Below are 20,006 nucleotides of genomic sequence, written 5' to 3' on the forward strand. Positions count from 1 at the left end.
GTTTTTCTCGTCTCTGTCTCGTCAGGCGCCTAGACGAGAGAGACAGAGAAGGCAATGTTTTTCTCGTCTCTGTCTCGTTAGCCGCCGAAACGAGAGAGACAGAGAATGCAATGTTTTTCTCGTCTCTGTCTCGTCAGCCGCCTAGACGAGAGTGACAGAGAATGCAATGTTTTTCTCGTCTCTCCGCCGAAACGAGAGAGACAGAGAATGCAATGTTTTTCTCGTCTCTGTCTCGTCAGCCGCCTAGACGAGAGTGACAGAGAATGCAATGTTTTTCTCGTCTCTGTCTCGTCAGCCGCCGAGACGAGAGTGACAGAGAAGGGAAATTCAAGTAATCCTGCCAACACAACAACTTAGCTCTACAACTGAGACTCGCCGCCGGACACAGCGTGCTCTGAAGTGGGCCTCAGTTTAAAAAATTTCCTTTCAAATAAATGCATTCCTAACTTTTTTACAATCTTTACGTTCAGTTAATTATTAAAATAAATAAGACAAAAGACAATGGCACTTGAAATATTTTAGGTTAAAATTGTATCTTTCGTCGATAAATATATTCTCAATGCATTTGATAGCGAAGAGACGTTAATTGTGACTTATTAAGTACTTATTAAAGGCTAAAGCATATCACTACTTAACCTGAAACATTGAGATTTTCAACAATATTTAATGGATAAAAGAAACATGCTAGTTGATCGCTCTACCTCCATGCTCTTTCAATGAGCCTAAATAATACATAACCATTTCCCAACCTGGAAAAACCATAACAACGGTTTCATGATAATCCATAACTTTCTGTACAAATCACTTCTCTCAGTTGAAATATTAGATGTTATTGACGAACTTAGGTTGCAGTATAGGTGCTAACTCCAGTATTAATCAGTACAGAAACAAGAGATATTCAGTTGTTAATCAAGAAATAAAATGAGAAAAAAGTTTTTGCAGTGAATGGCAGCAATCCGGTTTTAATATTCAACAAGGTCAGCTAAAATCATTTACAATCTTCTTCAAACTGATGATTTACATTCAGTCTGGACTAAAAATGTCTACAATTATTCAATATTCATCTTAATTATTACCAGGAAATCCATCTTACTAGTGAGTCTACACCACACAGGTAAAGCCTGACTCGGACCAAATAGCAGCGAAATTTTCACCATTTCTCTTAGTTTCATAATAAGGGACATAGTGCAAGTCAGGCTGAAAAAGACTAGCTGTGGGATTGAAATATTAAATTAACTTATATATTATGACTAATATACTAATTAAGCACAAGCGTTTTCACACTAATTTGCATAAATAACTTCATAGGCGGTTTCGTAACGCGGTTTCACGTTAACACAGTTTCGCGTTAACACAGTTTCGCGTTTACACAGTTTCACGTTTACACGGTTTCGTGTTAACATTGTTTCGCGATTACACTGTTTCGCGTTTACACAGTTTCGCGTTTACACGGATTCGCGTTTACACAGTTTCACGTTTACACGGTTTCGCGTTTACACAGTTTCGCGTTAACACAGTTTCGCGTTTACACAGTTTCACGTTTACACTGTTTCGCGTTTACACAGTTTCGCGTTAAAAGTGTTTCGCGTTAAAACTGTTTTGCGGAGAAAAACATAGGAACCTCTTATCAATTAGGAACGGACCTTTTTCATTTGGCTTACTGAAAATAACTTCATACAAATGTTAACTGGATAAAAAGACGATAAAAATATAATTTTAATAGTTGGACTTCAATGAAATATCAATTAATAATTAAATAGTTTACCAATGGATTAAAGTCAATAATGGCAAACATTGCCTCGTTAAACGAAAATTGAGAACCCTATAAATGTCCGCTAGTTGAACAAAGTTTTGCGTCTGTTAAACGTTCGTAAAATTTCGTAAAACTGAACGGCGTCGTATCGCTGGTTCAAGCCAAGAATTTTCTAGTTAATCTTAAAATACATCAAACTATACACGTTGCGTACTAACCTACACTATACACAGTTCTTATAAACATACTACCAGATATGCATTTCATACAACACCTTGAGATTGCCATATACCTTAAGCTAACCCGTTTGCTTGTGCGGAAAATTTAAAATGAACTTTGATACAAAGTTATCACAAACCAGACTCTTCACCTCATCCATTTTTGTGCGGTCACTGCCATGCTTCGGGAACAAGTAACTCGAAAAAGAAGGATACGATATGTCTTCACTATAAAGTTATGTTGATATTATAGGGTAACAGCGCGTGACGAACCTACATAAGGCATTAAATACGGACGGCAAACAAAATACGGTAACACACAAAGTCCGCTTGTTAGCTATGGACACGAGAAAACGATAGGGTTTAAATCACAACGAAGAATATTAGGTTAGGTCTAAAATGTCTGAGCAACAGTTTTGGATAGGTTCTTCGAAAATATGTAGACAACTGGAAATACATTTCCAGGAAGCATTTACAGTAGTCAAGAAATGGAACATCAATTAAAGATGTAGTCCAATATTTCAACTACATGGGATTTAATCAAAATTGTTTCAACAAACATTCAACAAGTTGAAACACATTCTGCCCCGCGATCCAAACAAGAAAGTGACGAAGGACGACTGGACGTTACATAAATTCGATCAACAGTAAAAAAATAATAACAGGCATTCACATTCAAAATTCTATTGACATAACGTCGAAATTAATTTTTAAAAACAAAATAATTTCTTCTGATAAGAGACTAACTAAAAACGAGCAACAATGACTCATTGAGAGTAAGAAAATACCCAAAATAAGTAGAATCATGATTTGACTGATGTTCACTGAAATATAAAACGAAGATGACCAACAAAAATATTTAAAGTACGACAATAACTCCCGATAGGAGGATAACACACTGTTAGTAATTAATTAAACCAAATTATTATGCTAGAACTTGCACTTGGTGCTGAAATAGTGGGATATATTATGCTAAAAATAATGTAAGTATAAGAAGACGTAATTGTGCTGCTCTTTTTACGTTATCGGTGATATTTCTTCGCCCAGCCTGGAATTTTTACATTTACTTTTTTCAAAAACGCATTCCCAACTGACGCATTATAATTTTTAATTTCAGTTAATGATTGAAGTAAAGAGACAAAAACGATGCCACTGGAAATATTTTAAATCAAAATTGTTTGTAAAATATGAAGGTTTAGGTGATCGTGGTTTGAGCGGCGCCATTGTTGCGCAGAAGTTCTTGTTGCGATGCGTCGTTCGGTGCCCGACGGCGCTTGAAGAAACCAAGCTGTAAATATATTCTCTTATAAGATTAATGATGACTGATGTTTTTACAAATATTTAAAAATGTACGATTTAAAATTAAATACAAGAATACAATATAAAAGAAAATGATTTAAAAATTTTATATACAATTTTAATTTTATTTTTGTACATGAAACCACTGAATTGTTTTACAATAAAAGATCGCATAACAAGGTACTTGTCTGAATGGTATTGACTGATAAAATGTTTCTCTGGACTCCTCAATTTAGAAGTGGTCTCAATTCCCTCATCTTTCTTTGTCATGTCATTCCTTCGTTTAAAAGGTGAACAATTTTTCAGTTTTTTTTAAATCCAATTCTCTTTCTTACTCATTTTTGGAACACTCGGTAATCTCATCACAATTGGTAGTCTTGAACCTTTTTGTTTGTTTTCATGAAATGAAAAACTATACACATGGTGACATGGGTAGTTTTAATTCATATATGTGACCGATTTTAGGCTTCTACAACACTCGTTTGGCTTCGTTACATATTGAGAATAATTTCACATGATTATTTATCGAGTAATTTTGTAGATGATTTATTTATTTTACCGCCCAGAGGATGAGGATGAGAAGCGCTAGCACGAAGAGCCCCGCAAGGACGCTCCCCAAGATTATGATCCACTCCATGGAGCTCTGGAAGGGCTCGACGCTCGCCCGCACCATGGAGCTAACGGACCCGCTCCACATCTGCACCGTGGAGTCCCCCGTCCCCATTGGAGCAACCACCGCCCAATCAGGAACGCTGGTTCCGGTGACGTCATCTTCGACGTTAACGAAACCCGGACGCGGATGCAGAGTGCGGACTATGAGGCGTGATGAAATAGTGACTTCGCTCATCCCGAGCTGCAAAACGATGGAGGAACATAGTAAATTTATAACAGGAGACGTAACCACACAACGTTACATTTAATATACGTTTAAAAATTACATTTTAAAGACAACACTTCTAAAGAATCCAGTGTCTCCAACGTTAAAGATGTACAATGAATTTCTCATTTTATTTTCGAATATTGAATAAATTAATTTTTCAATTTTTTTTAATTTATAAATTTTTTCAAAATTCTGTCAATTGATTCATGCATTGCCTGCGATTTTACAGTAGTGTGCCAAATTTCAGTTCAATTGGACAGATAAAAGTGTGTCAAGTATGTTATAAGATTTGTAGCTGACAAAATTATTTTTTACATTTTGTAATATCACAAAAAAAATTATTTTTAAAATCATTTATTTTTTCATTTGATTCTTGCATTGTCTCCAACTTTACGCAAGTGTGCAAAATTTCAGGTCGATAGGATAAGTAGAAGTGTGTTAAATTTTGATTATAAGATTTGTAGCAGACAGACAAACAAGCAAGAAGTGAAATTAAAGAGAAGTATTCTAAGTGAGTTACTGAGCTTATTACTTTAATCTTAAACTGAACACAAACGATTTCTTCTAGTTAACGCGATCAAACGATAGGAGACTTAAATATATTATACCCTAGAATAAATAAAAAATTACTGGGCATATTACATACTATAGTCTTCAAGTGAACACAAGCAATTTCTGCTTGTGAACACGATCAAACGTTAGGAGACTTAAATATATTATACCTTATAATATAAAAAAGTTACTGAGCTTATTAATATAATCTTAAACTGAACACAAGCGATATCTTCTAGTTAACGCAATCAAACAATAGTAGACATAAATATGTTATTCCCTGGAATAAATAAAAAATTACCGGGCATATTACTATAATCTTGAACTGAACACAAGCAATTTCTGCTTGTGAATACGATCAAACGATAGGAGACTTTAATATATTATGCCTTACAATACATATAAGTTACTGAGCTTATTACTATAATCTTAAACTGAACACAAGCGATATTTTCTAGTTAACGCAATCAAACGATAGGAGACTTGAATATATTATACAGGCATATTACTAAAGTCTTGAACTGAACACAAGCAATTTCTGCTTGTGAACACGATCAAACGATAGGAGACTTAAATATATTATACCTTATAATATAAAATAAAAGTTACTGGGCTTATTACTATAATATTAAACTGAACACAAGCGATATCTTCTACTTAACGCGATCAAACGATAAGAGACTTTAATATATTATACCCTAGAATATATAATTACCGGGCATTTTACTATAGTCTTGAACTGAACACAAGCAATTTCTGCTTGTGAAAACGATCAAAAGATAGCAGACTTAAATATATTACGTATACCTTAGAATATAAAATATGCGTTTAAAAATTACTTTTTAAAGGCAACACTTCTGAACAATCCAGTGTCTTGGATGTTACACATGTACAATAAATTTCTAATTTTATTTTCAAATGGTGAAAAAAAAATTATTTTTCAAAAATTTTTTAAGATATCAAAGTTTTGTAAATTTTCAAAATTATTTATTCTGTCAATTGATTCATGCATTGTCTCTGACTTTATGCAATTGTGCAAAATTTAAGATCAATTGGACAGGTCAAATTGTGTCATATATGGACTATAAGATTTTAGCAGACGAAATTATTATTTAATTTTTTTTAATAATGAAAAAAATGTTTAATTTATAAAATTATTTATTCTGTAAATTGATTCATGCATTGTCTCCAACTTTACGCGAGCGTGCAAAATTTCAGATCGATTGGACAGGTAGAAGATTGTTAAATATCGATTATAAGATTTGTAGCAGACAGACAGACAGACAGACAGACAGGCAGACAGACAGGCAGACAGACAGGCAGACAGGCAAACAAACAAGAAGTGAAGTTAAAGAGAAGTCTTGTAAAAACTAGTACAGAAAAGTACATGAATCGGCGACAGGCCTATCCAGGCCTATTCTTCAACGCCTAAGATACTATAGTATACTAAAAGACACAGTAGCAGCATCCGATATGGCTAGTGTTAGCAGGCTAGTGGGTAATATGAAAAATGTATTTAATTAAAGGATGGAAACAGTACGGCATACAGCCGAGCGGGAGCTATGATCGATCTATCTTTGATTAAAAATAACAAATGAAAACTAATTTATAAAAGAAACTGATTGTCAAGGTTTCACTTTTACTGTTAAGTAATTAATTTAGGTTAAGGGCATACACGAGGACAAGTATATTTCACCAGTTTTTATTCTGGTGAAATGTACTTGAATTTTTATTTATGTTTCTTAATACAACCTTGAGGAAAAATTCAATTTAGGGCCAAATAGAAGCATTAAGGTTCGCTCCTAAATATCATTAGAAGAAGCGGGAAAAAAAGGCTGTAAGATTAATTATATAACTTGGAATTTGAGCAGCTCCTACGATAGTCAATATAAATTACTTTACATTTGCAAGACAAAATACGTTTTGAAAACAAGAAAATCAACATTGCACACTAAATTTTTATTCCAGCGAAGAAATCACCGTTAAATATAATCTTTCAAAGAAAAAGCTCACCTCTTCAATGGTGTCGATCCAGAGCCGTGACTGGACCCTAACAACGATGTGTTCTCCAGCCTCAAGATTGCGGACAAGACAGATCATCTTGGAGCAATTACTTGCACCGCACGATAACGCGTCCATCTCAGAGTCTCTTCGTCCACGATGCGATGGCGAGGAATCTTGCAACAGCGGCACATAACCGGCAACGGAAGGTGAATCCACTAAGGGAAGCAGGTTTGATTGTGAAGCGTCTCGGAAAGGTAAGTATTTGAATAAAAGAGAGTAGGCAAATTCACCGAGTGATCTAAAAGAAGTGTTCGTATTTGAGGGTGATTTCGAATCCACTTCTGAAGTTTCCACTGGAGGAAAGTTTGTTTCTCTAAACGAGTTATCAGAAACATTACTCGAAAGTTTCAAAAAATCTTCTAAGTAGTGTTCAGAACCGCCTAAACTATCCGAAGTCAACTTTTTAGGGTAGGATTTGGTTGTCTCTTGAGTAGCTGGTCGATCAGAATAGTCACTTGATCGTCGAATTTTAGACGGCATTATCTGAAAAATAATAGTTATTTGTTAAAACATCTTTTTTGATACTTCACAGGCTTTTTTAGAAACAGGAGGGGCCCTTACGTTGGCCTATATATTAATAGAATATTCCTCTATTCGAAATATCATTCACTAACGTCGATGTCGAGGTAATTGAGATCGTTGCCAGGGACACTCTATCTGTCTATTTATTAATAAAATATTCCTCTATTATAAAAATCCTTCACTAACATCGATGTCGAGGTAATAGAGATCGTAGACAGGAAGACACTATCTGTCTATTTATTAATAAAATATTCCTCTATTCTAAATATCCTTCACTAACGTCGATGTCGAGGTAGTTGAGATCATTGACAGGAAGACACTCGAGTTGAGGCTCAACGGCAGGGGTTTTGGTGAGGTAGAGAAGCGGTTTCTCGCCAAATGTTCGGCTGGGCCACAGCAGCAGAAGCTGTGCACGGCGCAGCAGCGACGGGCCGCGGTTGGTCACTTCGTAAACGTGGGACACGGACGGGCCGATGTGGGACTCATGGGAGACGTTGCGACCTGGTCCGAGTAGACCCACGCCGAATAGGGACTTGTTGTAGACCATAATGTGGTCCGGCCATGAAATTCTGTGGAGAAATTATGGTTTAAAAGTGCAATGTGAATTATGTGACCTTGACACTAAACTATGATAATGCATGAGGAGGCATTTATTCATTTGATAAATAGCCAGATTACGTTTTCGTGCATGAGAATAACGAGGTAAGATAGGGGCTATTTGTGCGTTAAATACAATAATATGCGTTTTGGGACACTAACCAAATCGAAAATTTTGTTCATATAGTTGGGGCATAGTAAAGCAATTCAAATAAAGAAAAGAAGGTGGGATCGAAACACAAAATCTTATGTTCAAATTGGCATAATTGAATCTAATTTGAAATATCGAAAATAATTTTTTCATTCACAATTAAAGATGGAGGTAAAATGGGAGTTTTATGTTGAATGCGATTTATTTTGAAAAAGTTCTTTTTAGCGCATTTTCTCATTTATGGAAAAATGCACTACTGTGCTCGCCATGTCCGTTTGTCCGTCCGAGACTTCACGTTTTCGTCGATGAGAAAATGCTCTATCTGTCACTCACTGCAGTGAGTACTGAGTTATATTTTTTTAACTAAACTCCACTTTTGTTTGGAAATTGCTAACGGGATTGCGCGATTGTCAACGATAAAAATATAATATTACAAATTAATATTTCCTTCCAATGCCATAGTTTGGGTTTAGGGGATTAGTCATGAGTTGAAATAATTAATTGTTTAATTAACGTACTTTAGTTTCATATTTTTAACGGCGTTGGAGCTTCTGGACAGCAATGTAGACCAGTTCCATCATTCAAATCAATACGAAGTGTCCTCAATATACTCAGCAGTCCAAAATTATATATTAGTTAAAGGGCTTCCAAAAACACTCGTTAAAAATCGATCTCGCATCCGGTGCTTCGGTAAGGCCTTCACATTACTTTCAATTACAGATGCTCATTCAGTTACGGTCATTATACGCATTAAATTTGCAAATACTGCACGGTCTGAAGTAGCATTTTTTATGTAACCATGTTCAAGCTTTTTAACTGTGTGTTTCTTGCTCTTTTTAATTGAAAACTGACTTATTAGCATGATCTTCAAAGCTGAGTTAATTAAAACACCAAGAGACCAACAAACTTGAGCGAAGAGATTTTTTTAACTCATTTCAAATTCTTAAAAGTGTCTAGTGAATTTCTAAGACCTATGGGCAATCGTATAAACAGTCAATAGTCTCAATGTAAACCACACAATTTCAGAAATCCAGCCTGTGGTGGAATGCATTTCAACAACTAACCGGTAATTATCTCATGGTGACAAGTAAAATTGACAAGAATCTCCATTATTGACGCAAAAGAGACACAATAAAAGTCAGAACCCTCACCCTCGTATTTCGACATCTGCGAGCGTCTTGACAGGAAGAATCAGTTTAGCGGAGTTGTCACTCTTGCTGCTGATAGGCTCCTCGTTGCTGGAGTTCACTGTCACTTGGAACTCCAGTGCGGAGGATAAAATTAAGTCTGGAATGGGCTGGAACATCAGGTTCAGCACGATGCGGCCGGATGACGGGAACGGGTTTCCAATTTCGCACGATATCTGCAGAAGTTTATAGTTCGTAATTTCGATATAATTGTTACTTTCCGGTAGTATTATAAGGGAAGGATATTAATTAAAAATACTAGCATTAGAAGCGCTTAAAAACAGTGATACTAGGAAAATTACGTAAATTTGTGAGTCCCACACTTAGGTTATTTTAGTGCTAATTTTTCACTTTATTCGCGAATTAAGCATAGGAATGATTAATGACAACAAGAATCGATCCGTAAATGACCTTTAAGGCAGAAAATAGCAAAGCACGGCTTATTTCACATGAAGGCAGGTAATTTCTTTAAGGAATAATTATTGTTATAGTGGAAATAATAAGTTGGAGTTATGTGTGAACTGTGTCAAGAGAATATTCACCGACTTCAATAGGAATGATAGCATTTAGCCTTTATAAGACCCCTACAAATAAGATGGCAGTGAATTACACAAAAATTCATTCAAGGGAGCCAAAAGTATTTTGTGCTCCAGCAATTAAGCTTTTCCTAACTTGTTCAAATACGGCCTACATCACACATGGCCAAGAATTCGAACACAAATAAATGAATCGAAACGAAGTCCTGCATGCACATTGAAACAGAAGTTATATGGGCTCATTATGTTAACAAAGTTTTTTTTTTTAATCAGAAGAGTATTCAGAAATATACAATCAAAACTTTGGATGTGAATAAGATCAAATTGATAACCACAAGAAACAGTTGCGATTCTTGTCGTACCTCCTCGACGTGGTGATCAAGCCTCAGCTCGACCAAAGCTGCAGTGCAGACAGGTGTGATTTCTGCAGGAGCTTCGACTACATCGAATTTATTGAAGCGCACGCCAGGGGAACCGAGCGATACAAGGGCGCGTGAGATGTAGGCGTCCTCCCCGGAGTTTGTAATCGTCAAGCTGACCGAGAGGGGGGCCTTCGATCCGGACACGTAGCGCGGACCTTCCGGTGCTCCAAGTCTGTACGGGAAAAATCTTTGCAGATAAATAAAATTTTGTGACAAACAAGTTGAAGCCTCAAATTAGAGAATACTATCAATACAAACACATTAATTAGAGCTCGGATAATTATTTAGAACTTATAGAAGAAATTATATTAGGATTGCACAATAGAGTGTCATAAAAATACATTTATGAATTGAATATAGCATTTAAATGATATGCGTTTAAAAATTACTTTTTAAAGACAAAATTTATAAAGAGGCCAGTATCTCGGATGTTAAACATGTAGAATGCATTTTAGAATGCATTTCTTATTTTAGTTTTATATATAAAAAATTATTTCTAAATTTATTTTAATATTAAAAAATTAAATGTTTAAAATTATTTATTCGGTCAATTGATTCTAGCATTGTCTCCGACTTTACGCAAGTGTGCAAGATTTCAAATTGATTGGAAAGGTAGAAGTGTGTTAAATGTCGATTGAAAGATTTTTAGCAGACAAACAAATAAACAATAAGAAGTGAAGTTAAACTGTTAAAGAGAAGTGTTGTAATAAAATAGACTAGGAAAGCGAAGGTAAGCTTATCACCAAAATCCACTTAACTGAACTCATACTTTGACAACTACATGACCTGAAATGAAATGCACACATTACATTAACAACGATAAACTTACAGTCGAAGCATGGCCCCCAGATCAGGCAAGCAGAGGCCGTCTTGGCCGCAGTTGTTGCGGATGTGTACAAGAGCGGACACAGCTCGCGGGTTGTCTGCTGTGTCAGGAGGCAATATGGGGGGCAAGTCTCCCGCGTTGTGGGGCTGAGAAAAACTTCTGTAGTCTTCAACGATGGGACTTTGCCGACGAAAGCGAGCACTTCTGCGAGATCCACCGGAAATTTCTGAAAACTTATGTCGGACGCTAAGTTCTCTATTAATAGATTTAAAATTGGGATTTCCAGCATTGGTTTCGATAAATCGTGAATTCTTTTTTCGAGTCAATCTGACTCCGCCCAAATTCAAAGGCTCATGAGCGTTGTTTTCTCGATCCTCATGAACAGATTTGTTATGGTAACCATTATAGTTTTCTAAATGACTAACGTTAACCGAAGATTTGCGAGAGGATTTGTCCGTATGCCTCCGTATTCTTAATACACGATTGTAATTTTGGTCAAGATATTCACTTTTACTTTGTTGACCAGTTCGATAATTATTGATATTGGACTGAGGATAATTGGACGCACGAAGCTTGCCATTTTGATTTTTATAGAAACTAACGTCAGGATGACCTACAGAATCAGTTGTTAGCGGGGTGTTCAGAGAATTATAGTTCAAGATCGAAGGACGAAACGCTTTCGTGGCAAAGTTTGCACCGTAGTTGGTTGGAGCGGCGTAAGCAGCAACAGGAGGACGCGAGCTGAAGTCGGACGGAGTTTCAAAGTAAGAAGCTTGAGGAACTTCGCGGTGCAGGAGCTCGTAGGTAAGAGAGGCCTTGAGAGGGCTCAGTTTGTCTTGGATTTGAGGCTAATGGTGAAATAAAAAGTGCCATCTCAGAATAAACACAGAAAAACCAACTGTAATAGTGGAGAAAAATATATAACTATTGTATTTGAATTATTCATCGCCAATTATGACAAAGAATAGAATTGAATTAATTACAAAATTAGGTTAATTCAAGGAATTCATCATAATGGAGTTTTTGGCAAAAGCATTGGTTTCTGTTAAAAAACGAATGAATCGTTTGAAATAAACTGAGGCATTGATTCCATGATACTCAAAAAATCTTCTGGAACCCAATTTGGTATCATGCCTAATACCCATAGTTGTAAGCCAAGGTCTACATCAAATACCGTGACTCACAAAGAGAACACAATATATACTGCGCTAGAACTGTCACAATATCCACAACAATTATTTAGAATAGACATCAACGTCAATTAATCAATGCTAATTAATCATTTATGATGACAGTGATGCGCAACTCACCGAGACGTAGACCCAGTCGCTGTCGCACGTGAGTCGACCGCCGCTGAGCTGCACATGGAAGGTCCTGGACGACGCGCCCTCCAGCGCCAGGAAGAACAGCCGCGGCAGCCCCACGATGGGACCGCTGTCCAGCCGCAGCTCCACCACCAGCACTGAGAACCAGTAAACCGTGAAGAAAGATGAATATTTCAGCCCGTCTTGATGAATTATTTTGTACAAGCAATGCATTTCCGCCCGTTTTAATGAATTATTTTGTACAAGCAATGCTGATAATCTACTGAAATTTTCGTAAGAATACCGTTACTAGAATCTAGAGAGATTTCGTGAAAATTAAGGAATTAACTATTAACTGTGATATTGAATATCTACTTCCAGCAAGAAGGTGATCCATCATATGGTAGTGAGTGAAACATTCGATTCAACTAACAAACTTATAATTAATTTTCAAGATATTTCAAGTGAAATGGAATAATTAAATCTTATATTTCAAGTGAGTAACACCAAATTGGATTTTTCGCCTGGAGAGACGTCAGCAGTAAATTCGAATATGAAAAACATTTGTTCAATTTATAAGGATTTCTAGGTAACTGCAGCAAGAATCAACATCATCTTTTAAGAATATTGGAGCGATTTGTAATACATTTTCACGTATTATGAAGCAGTTTGAGAAAATTACTCGCTTTGAGCACATTCTCTTAAAATTCGATTCTGTTTGCTCTATTTGGATCATGTGAATTATGATAAGAATGACCAGAAGGCTGTGCATTTCACTCCTATAATGAAAAAATCATCCAGGAAAATAAAGGGTAAAGTGACTTAACGGAACGGGCGAGTCTTAACTGTCCTGACAATAATCCGTAGCCAACCAGGCACGCAATGTCTGATGCAAATCACTCCTTCAATTCCTCCATATAAATCACTGGATACCTCACAAATGATTCCTCGAGTCTACCATTACCGAGTATGCTAATGCGCCCTCGGGTATACGCGGCAATATTCAACACGTGCGTCAATTCTAAGATATTTTGTCAGCCGGACTTTGATAAATGTATATTAAATAGTATTTTTCTTCTCATTCAAAAGTGTGATTCAGAATAAACTTCGACGCCAACATTAAAGTAAGGAGCTACATGGTTTCGAAAGCGATAATTACACCAAGTTTTAACCATTATCAAGCGCTGGCAGAATAAGAGACACTTTTGAAATGATGGATTTCGATTTGTATTTTTAATAAGTAAACACTGGTGTTCTCAAGCAGTAAATTTGGGTTAAACTTGGAAGCTGCTTCATATATTTGGGCGAGGGCATTCTTGAGTTATTTTATACAGATGAAATATATTTCCATCTCATAAAGCTTGGCTCGATATCTATACTTTCATATAATTTCATGGAACAGGTCTGCCACTGGCACCATTATCGCATGGTATCGCGGGTAAAAAAAGAAACTCAATATTTCATAAAATTATTTTGTTACGTGATAATCCAGAATTTAACCTATCAATGTAATTTAGTTAAATAATCCCGACAATAACCTATCAATATAATATAATTATTCTTATGCAAAAACTTATTTTGTCTTAGTATTATAGGTAAAAAATTAATTATTCTCAGAAAAATAACACATGAATATGTCGGCAAAGCAAATACATTCGGTAGGAATAGGACTCGAAGCCAAATAGATATGACAATGCCTTTATCTCTGTGACAGGTAACAGCTCGTGTTGACAAGCGACGACACGCCTCAAAACAACGCACGACAATGCCTACATGTTCCTCTCCCTTCAATCCAACACCCCTCGATCTCTCCAAGAATACATTTGTTTAAGAACTTTTCGTTGTTTTTGTTTTAGGCGTAACATTTTCGATGAAATAACAATCCATCAAGATCCGGCAGTACAAATAATAAAACCGTACTTTTTATCATTTACAGGAATGTAGTAAGTCTTGAGTGTTAATGCAAATTCACTCCTAGGTCTCCATCTTGTCTTGAGAAATTTTCTCAAGAAGCCAAGTCATGAAAAATTCGTCAAAACTGAAATTAAATGCAGAAAGAAATTTTCACGAAGTATTCAGAAGTCTGCTTCGTCTTTGTTTCCTTGACAGCAACACATGATTTTCGAGTTGTAAATATAATCAGTAGAGACTACTTGTGACACAAAATAATCGACTTGGAAGTTCCATGCTCCAAGCTACGGCAGATTTCGCATTTGTTTAATCAAATTATACTTGAAATGTGCCATTGTTTGAAATTCCATGCTCACTATGATGGAGACTACCTGCTCAGGAGCAGGTTAGCATAAACTCTCACCTATGCTCACGGACATCAGTCACCCATGTCTGTAGGTGATTTGTATCATCAGTCACTTATTTCTGTTGGTAATTATTTTCATCAATCCTCTACGCCTCTGGGTGGTAAGTATCATCTAGCATCATGTCAATGGATGATTAGTATAATCAACGGCCGATGCTTGAGAGCCTCTTATTACTTTCACTCACCAATGCTTGAAGGCACCTTAGTGCCGCGATACTGAAGGCAATAGTGCAGAGGCAAGCAAGCAACGGATGTACCGTCCCGCAAACTGCAACCTTCGCTGCTCAGGTCAAAACCTGAATTCTCAGTGCCGCCAGATGTGCCGAAACTGACGACAGGGTCAATGTTGAATTAGAGTCATATCCCAACAGAATAAGCAATATTGTTAATAGAGAGCATAATATTTACTCAGTGACAACCGGCGATTACCGGCAAGTTGGCAATCAAAGTCATAGCATTTTCTAATCCAACAGAAATTAGTCCAGTCTTCACTGGCAGGTGGTATTTCTTTTTTATTCACCATTGAAGTGAGAAAAAAAATATGCGTTTAAAAATTACTTTTTAAAGACAACACTTCTAAATAATCCAGTGCCTTCGATGTTCCACACGTACAATGAATTTCTAATTTTATTATCAAATATTAAAAAAATTGTTTTTAAATTTTATTTTTAAAATAAAAAAAATAATTTTTTCAAAATTATTAATTCTGGAAATTGATTAATGCATTGTCTCCAACTTCACGCAAGGGTGCAAAATTTCAGATCGATTGGACAAGTAGAAGTGTGTTAAATATCAATTATAAGATTTGTGGCAGACGGGCAAACTAACAAACAAGAGAAGTGAAGTTAAAGAGAAGTGTTATAATTATCCGTAAATTTGTTTTAATTTTAGGAGCGGAATTTTTTTCGAGACCAAACTAGGTACAGAAGTTAGATGCCCTAATACTCACGATAGCGTTGACGAGACGTTCACGATGGGCCTCGTTCTTAAAACGAAGGCCAAACTAGACTCTTCGGCCCCGATGGCCAAGTCGGGATACTCGTTGCCGTCCAAATCGAGTCCGCCAGCAATCGACCAGCCAAACGAGTGCACCGCGACGCGAGTCAGGTCACCCGGCCACAACACCTACGTATCAGGGATACCGCGTCTACATGGAACAATGCTATATAATAAAAGGTAATAAACGTCGGTCACAAGATTTGAAACAGATTGATACTATTAAAATCTTAAGAGACCTGCAGATATCAAATTCAAAAGAGCGTCAAGCTATTTAGCATAGTTGAATGTTATTTTCATGGGAATATAGTGCAAATTTGGGAAAAATATTTTGATACAACTTGATAATTATAATATTTTGAAACAACTTGATAATAAAGTTCAAAGAGAACGCGTGACCTCAGCTGAGTGCAGAAAACAAGCATGTTGAAATTTAACAGACTTATAATTCTTTCTTGTAATTTTTGTACAATTAATAAACTAAAATTGCAAAAAATCATTTACCTGAGCAGGAGTAGCTTTGATTCCCTTCCTTGAGCCGAGGTAGATGAATACAGCGCCCGTGCTGATGCTCCCACCTTTGCTGTTATCGCTTCCTTCGCCGTCTTCTGTTCTGGGCGCCTGCGTCCGTGGAGCTCCAACGGCTATGTCGTCATACCTTGCAGCAAACAATCATCGTCCTTACTATAGCCACGCATCTTTACCCACTCATTCTACCTGATCGTGAATAATAAAACCCTTTGGAGGGTCAGATTATTCATAAAATCGATAATTAAGGACGTTAGAATCAGGTTTAAGATAAAAAGCTTAAATCGTGGGGTTAGGGAAAAACATCAAATTTATTTTTATTATTTTTTACAAATAAACTTGACCTGACTACGACCTAACCCCAGGAGCTTTCAATAGTATTTTCTAATCTAACCCGTACGTCCCAGATCCCTAACACTTAAAGGCTGAGCAGGTTAAACACTCGTCCAGGTCGAATTATTCATTCCTGAAATTGCCCACTGCCAAAGAGTCGATTATTCATAAATTACACATTCAATAATGAAAGGATCATATTATTCTAACCGGATTCTACCCAATTTACTGTATTATCCATATTCACAAATACTATGGACACGATCAAATTTAACCCAGTATCTCTATTTATTTCTTTTTTTTTTAATTTGGTATATTTGAATTAACGCAGTTTAATTGTGGATATTTATTCAACATTTTAAGCTTTAATAATGCTTTGATGCACATTCTGGACAAATAAAAATAGCCGAGTCCAATATCAAGTCAATTATCATCCGTGAAATAGAAATACATCTGTGAGTGAAACTTTTACCAGTCAAAGATACAAAAATTCCGGCCAGTCATCGGCATAGGAAAAAATTGTATTTCTCTTGCCACATAAGCAAAAGTTTTTCTTAAAGCCAAAAATAGGAATGCAAGACCACACCTGGAATTCGGCACTGGCAAAAAGTGCCGTATGGCCACGCAGTGATCAAGTAATGGCTGTAGTTACGGAATAACTGCGCCATCTCCATCAAAGCATACGACGGCATTCACGGCATAAGCTCTCTGCGAGAAATTCCTATGCATTTTGTCAGCGTCTAACTAGGCAACGCAGCGCCTTGTGTGACGGCATCTCTTGAATAGGCGCAATCGTCAGTCAATTAATTTCTGCTCCTTTGAAGCTTCTTAAAAAACTTTCTTAAAAGCCGAAAGTTAAATTGTGAACCCGATAATTAGTATAATATTATCTTTATAATGATCTCTCCAAAAATTTTATTATTATCTAGATAAGATCATTTTATAGTTTTACTGAAATACGGAAAGGCTGAAATTTGTTTTTCTTGGAATTAGTTTTGATTGTGGTTCCAGTGCAACTGTTCGATGAAGAAACTCGACCTTCAATGAAACACCTGGCATTTTTTTTCGGCATGCACATTCTTATTTCCAGCGAATGAGAAACGGGTTAGCAAAGAACATGACTGTCCAATTCATTAAATAAAAGATTTAAAATTTTATTCTATCAAAATGGCAGTGTAAATGAAATGGTCACATAACCAACCATCCTAAGGAAACCAACCCAGTTTGCTGCCTAGTCAGCTAGTTCAGCCAACATCTAGTTGGGAAATTTAGCCAGAGATATGAGAAGAAAAATTTACGAAGGTGTTTAAAAGGCTAAGCGTGCATGCGACATCGAGGGTGGCAAATGTAGCGAGACACACCCATCTCTGTTGATGTCACCCAGGCTGTTCAGAGACAGACCGATCTAGCGAGACACCCATCTGTGTTGATGTCACCCACGCTGGTCAGAGACAGACCGATCTAGCGAGACTCACCCATCTCTGTTGATGTCACCCACGCTGGTCAGAGACACACCGATCTAGCGAGACTCACCATCTCTGTTGATGTCACCCAGGCTGGTCAGAGACAGGCCGATCTAGCGAGACTCACCCATCTCTGTTGATGTCACCCAGGCTGGTCAGAGACACACCGATCTAACGAGGCTCACCCATCTCTGTTGATGTCACCCAGGCTGGTCGGAGACAGACCAAACTAGCGAGGCTCACCCATCTCTGTTGATGTCACCCAGGCTGGTCAGAGACACACCGATCTAGCGAGGCTCGCCCATCTCTGTTGATGTCACCCAGGCTGGTCGGAGACAGACCGAACTAGCGAGGCTCACCCATCTCTGTTGATGTCACCCAGGCTGGTCAGAGACAGGCCGAAGTGTCCGCGAGAGTACGGGCCGAACACGCGCGTCGATGCTACGAAGTTGTGCTGCACAAACAATCATACAAAAAATCTACGTTACAAGCGAACACTCAACGCAAAAACTTTATTAATAAGTGTAAAGTTTTCATTTGTAAAATAATCATACAAATCAGAAGAATAATAGCACAATTTTTTTAATTTAATCGTAACGGTCGCAAAAAAAGGGGAAAAGGCGACAAATGAAAAGCAATCGGGCAAAATTATACAACATTAAAATGATATTCATACAAATATATGAATAGTGAAAGAGGTTATTCTACACAAAAATAATTTTGTATTCAACCTGTATAAATGAATTGTCTGAAGACTAAATAATGATAGGAACATTCATAACAAACTCGCATAAATCGAATTAAAGATGAGATTACGCAAATTAAATGTTCAGTCAAATTTAATTATTTCATACTCAATTAATTAACTTTAATTTTCCAGGTTAAAAAGAAAAACTAAGATCATATTTTAGGAAATAGTTTACGGAGTAACAAAAGCTTGAAGATGAAAATTACTCATCACTTATTGTGATAAGTAATTAATAAAAAAATCACTTATCGTGAATTAGTCAAAAAATTAACAGATACATAATCAATCATTAAGATTTACCTGCGGTGTCTGAAGGTATGTGGCCACCATTCCATTCTCAATTTTATTTTTAACGTAAGATCTTTGCCCATTTTTCATTTTACCGGAACTAGTCGAACGAAGGTCAAAATCCGAACCGAAAGGAGCTCCTGTTTGAAATGATACAGCATGCATAAATTAATATGAACTTCGACGAATAAACTTCGAGCGAATTATTTTCAGTTAAAAAATGCACTTTTATAGAGTCATATAATAGTAAAATTGACAATAGACCATTTTTTGAGACAAATAGTAAAACGTTAAAAAACATTTTATATCAGCTTTGTCACATGGAAGAAATATAGCAATCTTTTCTTAGTTGTGCATCTGGAATTTGACAATAGAAATACTACGAACAGCGATTTTACTTTCCCATACAAAAATCTGTAATGAGAATTGTACCTAATTTGAGTACCACAATAGGAGTACACCCCTATTCGAAAATGTTTGATGACAATTGTACTTAATCAGAGTACCACAATAGGAGTACTCCCCTAAACGAAAATTTGTAATAAGAATTGTACCTAATCTATATACCACAATAGGAGTACTCCCCTATTCGAAAATTTGTAATGAGAATTGTACCTAATCTGAGTATAACAATAGGAGTACTACCCTATTCGAAAATCTGTAATAAGAATTTTTCCTAATCTGAGTACCATAATAGGAGTATTCCCTTATTCGAAAATCCGTAATGAGAATTCTACTTAATCCGAGTACCACAATAGAAGGGAGACCGCCATTCTATCTATGACACTAGAGAGTCTCACCCTCAGCGGAGGCAGACCCAGTATACCAGGGCGCCCCCACGATGATGTCGTCAAGTTGGTCCCCGTTCACGTCTGCCACCGCTACTGAGTAGCCGAAGTAGCTGCCCAACTGGAGTGGTAAAACAAAACGCGATCTGGTTCACGATTGCTGAACATAACGGTACGAAAAACAATTTTTTCAGTACGGGACTTCCTTTCAGAGCCGTCCAAGCAATTTATCAA

General features: G+C 36.7%; 1 protein-coding gene across 1 annotated transcript in view; it reads right to left on the reverse strand.

The window, feature by feature from the left end:
- Positions 1 to 470: 470 nt before the first annotated feature.
- Positions 471 to 20,006, reverse strand: part of LOC108667293 (integrin alpha-PS2) — a 45,339-nt gene continuing 25,803 nt past the window's right edge. Inside the window, exons 9-22 of the mRNA XM_018154301.2 lie at positions 19,785 to 19,893; positions 18,997 to 19,124; positions 18,308 to 18,402; positions 16,129 to 16,282; positions 15,578 to 15,753; positions 14,814 to 14,956; positions 12,318 to 12,469; positions 11,011 to 11,855; positions 10,122 to 10,353; positions 9,188 to 9,399; positions 7,569 to 7,857; positions 6,716 to 7,249; positions 3,830 to 4,123; positions 471 to 3,259 (exon numbers count right to left, since the gene is read on the reverse strand). Of these exons, the coding sequence (XP_018009790.2) occupies positions 3,167 to 3,259; positions 3,830 to 4,123; positions 6,716 to 7,249; positions 7,569 to 7,857; positions 9,188 to 9,399; positions 10,122 to 10,353; positions 11,011 to 11,855; positions 12,318 to 12,469; positions 14,814 to 14,956; positions 15,578 to 15,753; positions 16,129 to 16,282; positions 18,308 to 18,402; positions 18,997 to 19,124; positions 19,785 to 19,893 (3,456 nt within the window). The 3' untranslated portion in view covers positions 471 to 3,166. The remainder of the gene's footprint in view (positions 3,260 to 3,829; positions 4,124 to 6,715; positions 7,250 to 7,568; positions 7,858 to 9,187; positions 9,400 to 10,121; positions 10,354 to 11,010; positions 11,856 to 12,317; positions 12,470 to 14,813; positions 14,957 to 15,577; positions 15,754 to 16,128; positions 16,283 to 18,307; positions 18,403 to 18,996; positions 19,125 to 19,784; positions 19,894 to 20,006) is intronic.

The sequence above is a fragment of the Hyalella azteca genome, unplaced genomic scaffold (genome assembly GCF_000764305.2).
Source record: "Hyalella azteca isolate HAZT.00-mixed unplaced genomic scaffold, Hazt_2.0.2 contig17970, whole genome shotgun sequence".
Classification (NCBI taxonomy): domain Eukaryota; kingdom Metazoa; phylum Arthropoda; class Malacostraca; order Amphipoda; family Hyalellidae; genus Hyalella; species Hyalella azteca.